This window comes from Trifolium pratense, linkage group LG7, assembly GCF_020283565.1.
Source record: "Trifolium pratense cultivar HEN17-A07 linkage group LG7, ARS_RC_1.1, whole genome shotgun sequence".
NCBI lineage: Eukaryota > Viridiplantae > Streptophyta > Magnoliopsida > Fabales > Fabaceae > Trifolium > Trifolium pratense.
Window position 1 is genome coordinate 16958642 of NC_060065.1, and position 11064 is coordinate 16969705.

An 11064-nucleotide genomic window follows, 5' to 3' on the forward strand; every position below is an offset into this window, starting at 1 on the left:
TAAAAAGTTGAGATTCCTAAACCAGGAAAGCCAACTTAGAATACATACTCTTATTGGTAGCATGGCTGCACCACTTTGACAAGTGTTATTCAAAATTCAAACCATTTTAATTAGCCTATGGTTATAATTTCCAAACCATGGTTAAAACCATTTTATTTATATATATATATTTTTAAATATTTTTATGTTTCATTTTAAAACACAAACACACACCAATTTCCTTTCCTTATTTCACTGTATCATTCTCTCTTTTTTCTCTATGTTTTGGTAAACCACTTTAGGTAACCCAAATTAGTACTATTATTAGTCTCAATTATCATCACCAACACTACAAATACAAACATGGTATCATATAAAATCAATAAAAGAGGAAAGAAAGATTGAAACTTGATATCAAATTCAAAGACCATTTTTGTCTAATTCATCTAAAAAACACACACATTGTGTTCTTTCTTAATTAAGACAAAAGGGTGTTTTTTTTTTTTGTTTGTTTGTTTTGTTTTGTAGCATTCTTAAATTGAGGCTTCAAATGAAGAGGTCTCCACCATCTTCAAGTTCATCATCTTCATCTTCTATTGGATTTGAGAATCCAATTCAATCAGAGAAAAAAAGAGGTGCTAAGAGTAAGAATCCAAAAAACAATCTCAATCTCAAGTCACAGAATTTCAAGCAAAAGAAGAACCAAACAAATGGTGGTAGTAGAAGAAGCTCCATTTATAGAGGAGTTACAAGGTTTGAAATTTAATCACTTTTTTAATTACCCTTTTGAATTTTATTAATTAATGGGTTTTTAGTTTCATTTGCATGTCACTAATTTTCTTTGATCAAATTAGACATAGGTGGACTGGGAGATTTGAAGCTCATCTTTGGGATAAGAGTTCTTGGAACAACATTCAGAGCAAGAAGGGAAAACAAGGTAATTTTACTAAATGTTTTTTTTAGTATTTGGTTTTTTTTTGTGAATTTTTAATATTTTTATTTTTAAGAAATTAGAGTTAATTAAAGTGGCATGACCATTTTATGACGGTATTCGAGAAAATTTGAATTCAGTATTTTGTTTGAGGTTATAAGGTTAAACTCTTGATGCCGAGCTTTTGGTCCCTCAAGTGAAATTAAGGCAGGAAAATATTTTTTAAAAATAGGGAGGACAAGTGAGAGAAAAACAAGGAGATCTATTATGTTTTGTTTATTATTATTTAAATTAATTTATATTAATGGTGATTATTATCTATTTCTGACCTTGTTTTATTCTTTGCAATATCTGTGTCATTGCAACGTTCACAAACACTTGCTGATGGTTTAGTTTATTTGGGTAAGTAATCTTTCTCATGCACTTTGATCTCAGACAATCCTAGTCAACTTTTCCAATTTTATAAGTTATTAATATTAATTAATTATTATTATTGAATTTTTTAGAAAGATTCGGATCATGATGTGGTCACTTTCACTTGGTCCCAATTATTTTATTTTAATTTTAATTAATTGTATTTTTTATTTATTAATGTTGATGTAGGTGCTTATGATACTGAAGAAGCAGCAGCTCGTACTTATGATCTTGCAGCACTTAAGTATTGGGGGAAGGATGCAACCTTGAATTTTCCGGTATATTTATTTAATTTTTCTATTCATAAGTTAAACTAAAAGATCTAAATTGGTCAATGAAAAATAAATTGAGTCCTATTTTGTTTTGGAAAAATAAGAATAATCAATTTGGTCTCAAAATATCAAATTTAAAGTCAAATTGTCAATATTTAAGATAATTTTAATGGTTATTTTGCCATGATAAAAAAGACTATTTTGACCTAAATGATTCTTTTAATTTAACGTTTTTTGGTCAAGTAATCTAGTAGTGAGAATTATACATTAATTAAGCGTTGGAAAAAAGAAGAGAAATTGTGGATTCAAAACTCATGTCCAACGCGTATAACAACATATATCTGCAGCTACCAACTGAATTGTATTTACAGCACAACTAAATGATTTTGTGTGATACTAATTTGTGGAAGAACTTTGCAGATAGAAACTTATGCAAAAGAGTTTGAGGAAATGGACAAGTCCTCAAAAGAAGAGTATTTGGCTTCTTTGCGGCGGCAAAGCAGTGGCTTTTCTAGAGGCATTTCTAAGTACCGTGGAGTTGCCAGGTAAGATTAAGCATTCAAATTTATACAAATCATTCATTAATTTCAAACAAAAATTATAATCATTTCACATGAAGCACAAACATTTTTCTGAGAAGACATGTTTGTTGTCTACATTTGTTAGTGTCATAAAATGATACCGACACATACGATTACATTCAGTTAATTCTTTCACATTTTTATCGGTGTCATTGTGTCTGACTTTTTTTTAATAACGTATTATTGTGTCTGCTATCTGTGTCATAACTTCATAGAAATATTTGATGTCATTGTGTCTATTTTTTTTAATAAGGTGTCACTGTGTCGTCTGATATATGTATATGTGTCGGAACTTCTTAGAAATACTTGATTAGAAGTTTTATATCATACAAATCAATTTTCGACCGTTCAAATTCTTACGAACGGTCCAGATTAAAACTACAGTCAATTTATTAGTTGTTTGTTTGTGCCACTTTAGCAAATATGCTTACCATTTTTTAAAACAAGAATTCAGTAATGTCATGTCCACATTACTTTAATGAGATGTGCATAGCATAGTTGTTGTCATTATTTACTTTGCAATTAAATTATCTTAAATTGTACAAAATTTCTTTATGAAATAAAAAGTATATGCTAATTTTAAATTGAAATTTAAACAGGCATCACCATAATGGTCGCTGGGAAGCTCGCATTGGAAGAGTTTGTGGTAACAAATACCTCTACTTAGGCACTTACAGTAAGTTTTTTTTTATCAAAATTATTTCAAACTTTTGGATTCTAGGAAAATGATTATAACCAAACTAACTAATCAAAATGAAAATGTAAATTAGTGTAATTTTTCTTTGGTTAATTACTAACCAATTTCTCTGTCTACTTATGCAAACTATGCCTTAAAAAGAAGTCACGTGGCATATGTGACAATATATATATAAATAGGAAAGTACAATTTGTCAAATGCAAAGTACTAATTTTCCATTTATGTGCCATGAAGGCAAAGAGAATTTATTCTGGTCCTTTTTCAAATCCATAAATTGCCCCACATCACTACATTTTCACCAAAAAGTTTACTAATTTTATTTTAAATTAACATAACACAAAAAAAAATCGACAATGTATTAGGTGCAGTCGTTCTATAGCCATTCGATCACGATCGGACGGTTATTAATGGCACGACTGCACAGAAAAGTCGACTGTGTAGAATTTGGGTCCCAAAAATGTGTACTGTATATACAGAATAGGTTATAAATTCAATTACACGTAGTCATGCTGTCAGGACATTAGTGGCTGTTCGATCTTAATCGGACGGTCGGAAACACTGTGGTCCATAAGTTCAGCCCTTAGTTTAAGTCAAATGATTGATATTTTAAGTAAAGGACAAAAATGCACTTGGAAGTTGTAATTAGAATTACAGCTTGTAAAACTACAGTACAATTCTCATAATTAACATGAATGAATTTGGGTTAAAGCTGCAGTTTTAGGCTCCATGTGTGTGAGATGTGTGGTTGCATGAACTGTTGCTGTTGCAGTATTCTTGTCCTCTAGTTGCAGAAATATGCATCAATTTCTGGTCTCACCACATAGCATAGGACACTCACATACAGCTAGCTACAAATGTTATTTTCTTTTCTTTGCTTTGCATTTTTTACCTTAAAAAATCTAATACTAATTCAAAAATTAACATTTAGTATGTTTTAATAGGATTACTAATATATTTTTATTTATTAACAAATTCAAAATTTTAATTTACCTAAGTACCCTTTAATAAAGTTAGAGTTTTGCTTTGCCAATGCCATGAATTCTAATTGTACTTCTCAAGTGTCAACCATACTAAAAAGTTTATTTTCCATAATAAATTGTCACATGTTATAGATGTATTAAAATTTGCTGATGAGTAGATATATAGATAAGATAAATGTATATGTGTGATGTGTCACTCCTTCAAATTAATAAAAATGTCTAAATATTATTTTATTGTATTATTTTCTTATTCATAATTTGTTTTGTTGGCCAAGTTCAATCTAACATTTGACATTAGAGCCTTAAACCCTATAGTATAGATAAGCATGTTGGAGGGTACAGCAGATCCTTGACTCATGAAGTATCCACAATCTTCTGCCAACATGTCGGTCAAAAGCTATAATAAAAAATGTCCGGATCTTGTGAAAGATTAATAAAAATAATTTTGTTTTTAATTATTATTATATTCTTAATCTTAAGTACAAAAAGCTAATTAGATCAAGTGAAAAAGTTAACTAGATCCACAAGACACTAACAACTTCTCCCACCCAAAAAATCCAGTAGGCACGTGAATAGTAATCCTGATCCCTGAATCTTGATTCTAATCTTTTTTTAAAAAAACATTGTAAGATTTTATGTCATAAGGTTAACTTTATGCTAGTTTTTATTCCTTTATGAATTGATTAGTAAGCAACCAATTTTTAATTAACTTTAAAAATTATAGACTTTCACTATTAAAAATTATATACACTTTCAATATTCTATATCATTATACAGAATATTATGTCAAGATGTTTTAGGAACTAATATATAAATGTGTCACATCATTGTTAGATGGATTGAATGTAGTCAAAATCCTGTGTATTCACGAAGTCAGCATATCAGCGACCATTGAATCAAAATCAAACGATGTTCCGACCATGTGAACGAACATGATCTTGAATACATACATTCTAATCCATGGTCAGAAAGATTTGGATTGAATGCCCTCAAAATCTGTACATTCACATAGTCAGCGCATCAGTGTGACCCTTGAATCAAAATCAAACAATGTGCCGACAGTAACAAACAATATGATTTTGAATGCATATATTCCAACTCTATAGTTAGAATGATTTAGATTGAATGCAGTCAAAATCATGTACATTCACACAGTCAACCCATCGAGAGTGACCCTTGGATCAAAATCAAACAAACAATGTGCCGACTGTGTAAATGAATATGATTTTGAATGCATATGTTCCAACTCTATGGTTAGAATGATTTGGATTAAATGCATTAAAAATCATGTACATTCACGCAGTCAACCCATCAACGACTGTTGAATCAAAATAAAATAACGTGCTAATCACATGAATAGCCGTGATTTTGAATGAATACATTCCAACTTCATGGTTAGAGATATGTGCAAATTTGTATACACTTTTGGTCCTTAGCCTTTAATTTTCTTTTTCTCAATTAGTAGTAACATTTTTTTAGTGCCTAATCTTATGAGATAAATTTGTGGTTTGTTTTGAAGAAACTCAAGAAGAGGCAGCAGTGGCATATGATAAGGCAGCAATAGAGTACAGAGGAATGAATGCAGTGACAAATTTCGACATAAGCAATTACATGGACAAATCAAAGAATAAGAAAAATGATGAAACAGAACAAACAGAACAACAACAAACAATAACAGAAATTGTTCCTAATAATTCCTCTGATTCTGAAGAATTATCAGAAGAACAAACAACAGCTACACCACCTACAGAAATGGAACCACAAAATCAACAGGTTCAACAACATCAACAACATGTGTCTCCAATTGTTCATGAGGAACATACAATAGTTAATGTTATGGATCATTACTTTGACCAAGATTGGAGCTGCATGTATAATGGGTTGTTAGAGTTTCAAGACACAAACATGGATTTCAACAAAGGCGGTGAAGATTTAATTGACATATTCGATGGCTCGGGTTTTGTGGAAGACATTGGTTTAATGTTCAACACAGAAGAACCTTATGGTGGTGTTGAAAGTGATATCAATATTAGTGAAGTTTTGAAGGGTATTGATTGTGGAGGATTATTAAATGGAGATGTTGGAAACATGTTTGTGAATGATGATGATAACAAGAAGGAGAAGGAACTATTATCCTTAGAATCTTCTTCACCATCATCTTCAACAACTACATTTTCTTTGTAATATTCTATTTGATTTTGATGTGTTGATCAATGGTGATGTTGGATTAAGCTACATGGAATAGAATTTGTTGGGTTTGTTTAGAAATTGTTGGTTGGAATGTGTTGTTTGGGATTGGTGGGTAGATTGATGTGAAGATTGGGTGAATTGTGAAAGTGTTACAATTGGTTTTAGATTTTTCTTGTCTTTCATTTTAGGTTTGGATTTTAGTAGACAGCAAAAAGGAGCATAAACCATATTTAAGTGTTTTTTTTTTTTAGCAAACTAGTTTGTTCCTTTGTTTTGTTTTTCTCCATTGGTTAATAAGATGGAGAAATGGAACAATTAAAGATATATCTTTTTCTTGAGAAATAATGCAATATTCATCTAAGAGTGGGCTAAGAATATAGACATTTTGGAGAGTTTCTTTTGCCGCCCTATGAGTTTCTCGTGCGCCCTATTTTTATCCATCCGTTAAATTTGGAGAAAAACGTTCTCCCTACTTAAGTTGCGGATGATGTTTAAGAAAATGGTAAGACGACAAAATAAACTCTCTACATTTTGACATATTTAATTGTACTGGTTTTTGGAGCTTACCATTTGAACTTTAATAGAAAAGAGACTTTAGTAACTTAGAGTTTTGTAAGGAGGTAACTAAAACTTGCTTTGTCTAAATGAAAAAGAAAAGAAAAAAGGTTTTTTGCTATGTCTAAATGTGTATTTTCAGACAAAGTGATATTGGACCACAGATTGCAATTTGGCCCATTTGGCAAGGCTTCAAAAGATTAGAAGCTTATCAATTTAGTTGTTTGATTTTAATTTCGACAATATTTTTTTTGGTATGATTTTAATGAAAACGCATGAAGCATATAAATTGTCACACATTAGACAATGAGGGCATTCAGTATTCTGTTAGAATATTATTACTATCATTGTACTCTTGCCTGCTGACGCACAAATCTAGGCAACTAAATCATCTACATATATCTGACAAATGGATGAATGGGATAAAAAGAATTTGAACAATTTTATTTTACTTTATTCTCTTCTCTTCCTTAATTTCTTTGGGAGTTTCATCCTTGTTTGAGAAGGATCATAACATCTATTAAGTTCTACTTATAAATAGTTACTTAGCTAAACTAATTTTTCTTGCATAAGAAATAAAGAAAAATACAACTGCAATGCAACCATTGGGTGTGAAAACCTCAATCTAAAGTAATTTTATGCAACAAATTGGAATCAATTTTAAAGATTGAAATGTCTCTATTGTAGCTTATAAGGTGTTTAGCCAAGAGTATGGCTCCATAAGTCATAAAACATGAAGGGAGGTACTTTCCTCCCAACCCCCCACATCATATACATCAGTCTAGATGTATGCACAGAGAAAAACCGCCATATTTGTACATTTCAAATGCATGCTTCTGAAATTTTTATGCCGTATGGATTCGACGCTTTCAGCAATATAGGGGTTTTTTAGTAGCGAGTGTGGGGAGGCATGAATACATGATTGATTGTTTTGTCTACTGCAAAATTAAAATGCATTTGGAAGGCCAGCCATGTTTCAAGTAAAAGAAGTGGCAGAAACCAGAAAGTAGTCACACAATAGAAGAAATTGCAAGAAGCATAATTTAGCACCATTTAAAGCACATACTTGCTAAGTTCCTATTTAATTGTCGGATTTTAGGAAAATATTGTTCTTATTTATCCGTCATTTTCAAATTTTAAAGTTATATTAGCTACTTTTGGACAAAGACACAGTAAACCATCTAAAATATATGAAACAAAACATTGGGAAGAGTATATAAATTCAAACAATGAAAATATAAACATTGGAAAGTCAATAACAAAATTTAACACAAGTGCACAGGGACCATAGTATTATTAAGGTTAAGTTCAACAAACTAAAGATTACCTTATAAAGAGTAAACAAAATCATACACTATCATAAACTTCAATAAGTTACACTATCTTTTGCCTAAATCTGACACTAATGAGATTTTGACAATTGAAAGCTACAGTTCTGGAGACTAACTAATAGAGAAAAGGAATAAACTTATACTTAACTTTGCTTGCATATTCCGTGTATATCTGGCCAAAAGACTCAACCATCAAAGCCTCCTCCATATCTGCTTTCTGCTTATAATATAACACACAAACTGCTACAATGAAGATCAGACTCAAGGGTGCTCGAAGTGCAACGCAATATGTCACGAACAAAAGCATCGTCGATGAATATATTGGATGGCGCAACAAGCGATAAGGTCCATATTGCACAACAGAAGATGGAACCACCACATTTTCTGAATACTTAGCAAGATACAATGTGGAATTATAATGAAACAGTAGAGTTACAATAATCAAAGCCCAGATTCCAAGATTGCTCCATGCACCATGTATAAGGCTAAGCTCTGGCCCTTCAAATGCTGCAAGCCAGTGGCCAGCCATGATTCCTGCACTGAATAAAAGGCGAGACCACATTGGCAAGTTCACATCCCATTTCGGGTCATGACGCCGAGCATAATAATCCCCGTATAGCCGCTTCCGGACACTAACGTTGAAGAAAAAGAAGTAATGATATACAAAAAAGAAAACCAAAGGCCAGCCTTCTAGGTAGCCATTGAAATAAGCTGGTGGAACAAGGGTGAGCCATGTAAAAGCTGATGTAACGATCGCCAATTGCTCAAATATGTTTGCCTCACCAAGCATGTGTTTTCGAAAGCCGTATAACCCATAAACTGCAAGCACTATGGCCACCAACCATGGCCAGTACATCCAACTCCAGCTAAAATACATCCAAAAGAAAGGATTTAAGAGCATATTAATCGTCCATTTTGTGGATGTAGTTATGACAGCTAATATCCCCGTCAACTTCACTATATCAATTGGAGTCAACTGCAGAACGGTAGCTTTTATCGAATCAAATGATAGGTTTTTGAAGTACTTTAGGACTGGATTACTAGAATCTGAGCTGGCTTCGTTGGAAATTGAGCATCTGGGAAAAGGTAACAAATCAGGCCTTTTTCTTGTCAGTTTAACTAAGGATAGAAAAGAGTTTTTATAGGTGGAATTCAATCGAAAACCAATGTGCTTGGGTCTTGGGTTGAGTTGATGACTGTTATTAACTACATTAGCATGATGTTGTTTGTTGAAAGGTCTCAGAGAGACATTGTTGCTCACAATAGAGAAACCAAAAGGTACAGCTTTGGTGTGTGAAAGAACTTTTGCCGCTTCCATCACTGCTTGAGACAAAATTACATAAGACTTTGTCACTGGTTGCGGGAAAATCACAAAGCCGAAGATGCAAACGGAGATATCAGGCTCATATGCTTCCACACATCGAGTTACCCATTAATCATAATTGATGGATCCAACTGGAAGAAGAGGCAATGGAATCAAACATGTATTATTTTGTTGTCCCCCCTTTTGCAGGTTAGCCAGCTACAACCTTAATAACAATAAAATCCAACATCATTCAATCTCTAAACAGCATGATTGTACGCACAAATAACAAAAACAGCCACAAAACAAATATCATAGAATAAAATGCAAACCTAGTTTCATGTTTCCACATCCTAAGATAAACAAGGTACTAACCGATCTATATTATAATTCAAGTAGGGCTGACATTTCAAATGGAAGGCGTGTTCAGTGTCTAACACGCATCGGATTGACACTTGCTATCCCATTCAACCATTTCCATTTTCATAAATTATTGTTGGTGTCTACGTATCAACGTGCATCTTGTGTTTGCGTCAGTGTTCATAGATTATCATCAACTTAACAGAACTAAAAGGTTATGATAAACACAAAATGAAAAATGTCACAAATCATAAACCCTCCTTTAGCACATTCCAACAACAACAAAAAGATCCCCTACCAATGTTACTTTTTTGTGAACCAGGTATCCTCTCACACAACTGTATAGACTAATCTCTCGAGCCAGATAAAACCACAAATGGGCTGCAAAACTCTCCCTAAAAAGATCTAAAATTACTTCATTTCTATGACTGAATTTGAACCTGTGACCTTTAGGTAAGCTGGAAGAGACTCTTACCATCTCATCTAAGTGTTCTTGGCTGACCCTCTAACAGTTTAATACTTGCAATTGAATAATCAGTTCATCAGCACATAACTCATAAATTTGTGACCACACAAAACAGCAAATATTACAGCGTGTAACCAACTTAGACAAATAAACAAACACATGGTGTGCAGATACAAAACAAGGTGCAAAACAACCTTACGAAGGAGTTGAAAATGGAAAAATGAAACAAAGAAGATAGCATAGGAATTAGGAAAAGGTACCAGTTAAAGAAAAATGAAAATTGAGTTTGGAGCGAGAGTGGAAGCTATGAGTAGTTTGAACTTTTGAGTTGAAAATAGAGAATTGTTGTCTTTCTCCTGTAATGTTATCTCTGTACTCTGAAGTGAACCAACAACGCGACCCTCTGTTGATGGATACACACCAAAAATAGTACTAAACTCCTTTATCATATACTTATTTTTTATTTATTTTGAATAATACTTTCTCCATGTCATTTTATAAAGGTTTAATTAGTAAAATAGTATTTTTTGTTTTAGATTGGTCCCTTAAAGAAAAAAATGTCTAAATAGGTCCCTTAAAGAAAAAAAGGTCCGAATAGGTCCCTTAAAGACATCTCTGTTAATCAGTTTGGTCCTATTCGGACCTCTTTTTAGGGACCAAACTGATTAACGGAGATGTCTTTAAGGGACCTATTCGGACCTTTTTTTTTCTTTAAGGGACCTATTCAGACCTTTTTTTCTTTAAGGGACCAATGTGAAACCAAAAATGTCTTTAAGGGACCATTTTACTAATTAAGCCTTTTATAAAAGATGTTATTTGACTAGTGCGTTTGATTCGTAAACTGGACAGAACAGTACATGACAGAACGAGATAATACATGACATGACAAAATTATACCGAAGAGATATAGGGCCATAATATTTTGATATTCGAAAATAAAATGGATATTTTCATATTTTATATAGTTGTATTGTGGACAAAAAGTTGTCTTATGATTTAGTGAGG

General features: G+C 32.3%; 2 protein-coding genes across 3 annotated transcripts; one reads left to right on the forward strand and one right to left on the reverse strand.

Moving 5' to 3' along the window:
* Positions 1-216: 216 nt before the first annotated feature.
* On the forward strand, positions 217-6447 carry LOC123894504 (AP2-like ethylene-responsive transcription factor At1g79700). Its single transcript, XM_045944515.1, has 7 exons — positions 217-732; positions 834-916; positions 1304-1312; positions 1514-1602; positions 2017-2141; positions 2777-2853; positions 5374-6447. Exons 1-7 carry the CDS (start codon positions 530-532, stop codon positions 6036-6038), a joined length of 1251 nt encoding a protein of 416 aa, XP_045800471.1. The 5' UTR covers positions 217-529; the 3' UTR covers positions 6039-6447.
* A 1416-nt stretch (positions 6448-7863) lies between these two features.
* Positions 7864-10495, reverse strand: LOC123894505 (protein-S-isoprenylcysteine O-methyltransferase). 2 transcript variants are annotated; one of them, XM_045944517.1, is made up of 3 exons: positions 10320-10490; positions 9041-9459; positions 7864-9010 (listed from the first exon to the last, which is right to left on the reverse strand). In XM_045944517.1, the coding sequence occupies exons 2-3, from the start codon at positions 9246-9248 to the stop codon at positions 8046-8048; spliced, it is 1173 nt and encodes a 390-aa protein (XP_045800473.1). In that variant the 5' UTR covers positions 9249-9459; positions 10320-10490; the 3' UTR covers positions 7864-8045. The 2 variants fall into 2 exon arrangements, with proteins under 2 accessions (XP_045800473.1, XP_045800472.1); XM_045944516.1 differs by having other exon boundaries at positions 7864-9459; positions 10320-10495.
* Between the last annotated feature and the right edge of the window lie 569 nt (positions 10496-11064).

Excerpts from the sequence above, each read along its gene's own strand:
- LOC123894504 (XM_045944515.1), top strand. The coding sequence starts at position 530 with ATGAAGAGGTCTCCACCATCTTCAAGTTCATCATCTTCATCTTCTATT. Across the intron at positions 733-833 it reads ATTTATAGAGGAGTTACAAG|ACATAGGTGGACTGGGAGAT; the intron begins GTTTGAAATTTA and ends TGATCAAATTAG. Across the intron at positions 2,142-2,776 it reads AAGTACCGTGGAGTTGCCAG|GCATCACCATAATGGTCGCT; the intron begins GTAAGATTAAGC and ends AAATTTAAACAG.
- LOC123894505 (XM_045944516.1), bottom strand. The coding sequence starts at position 9,248 with ATGGAAGCGGCAAAAGTTCTTTCACACACCAAAGCTGTACCTTTTGGT.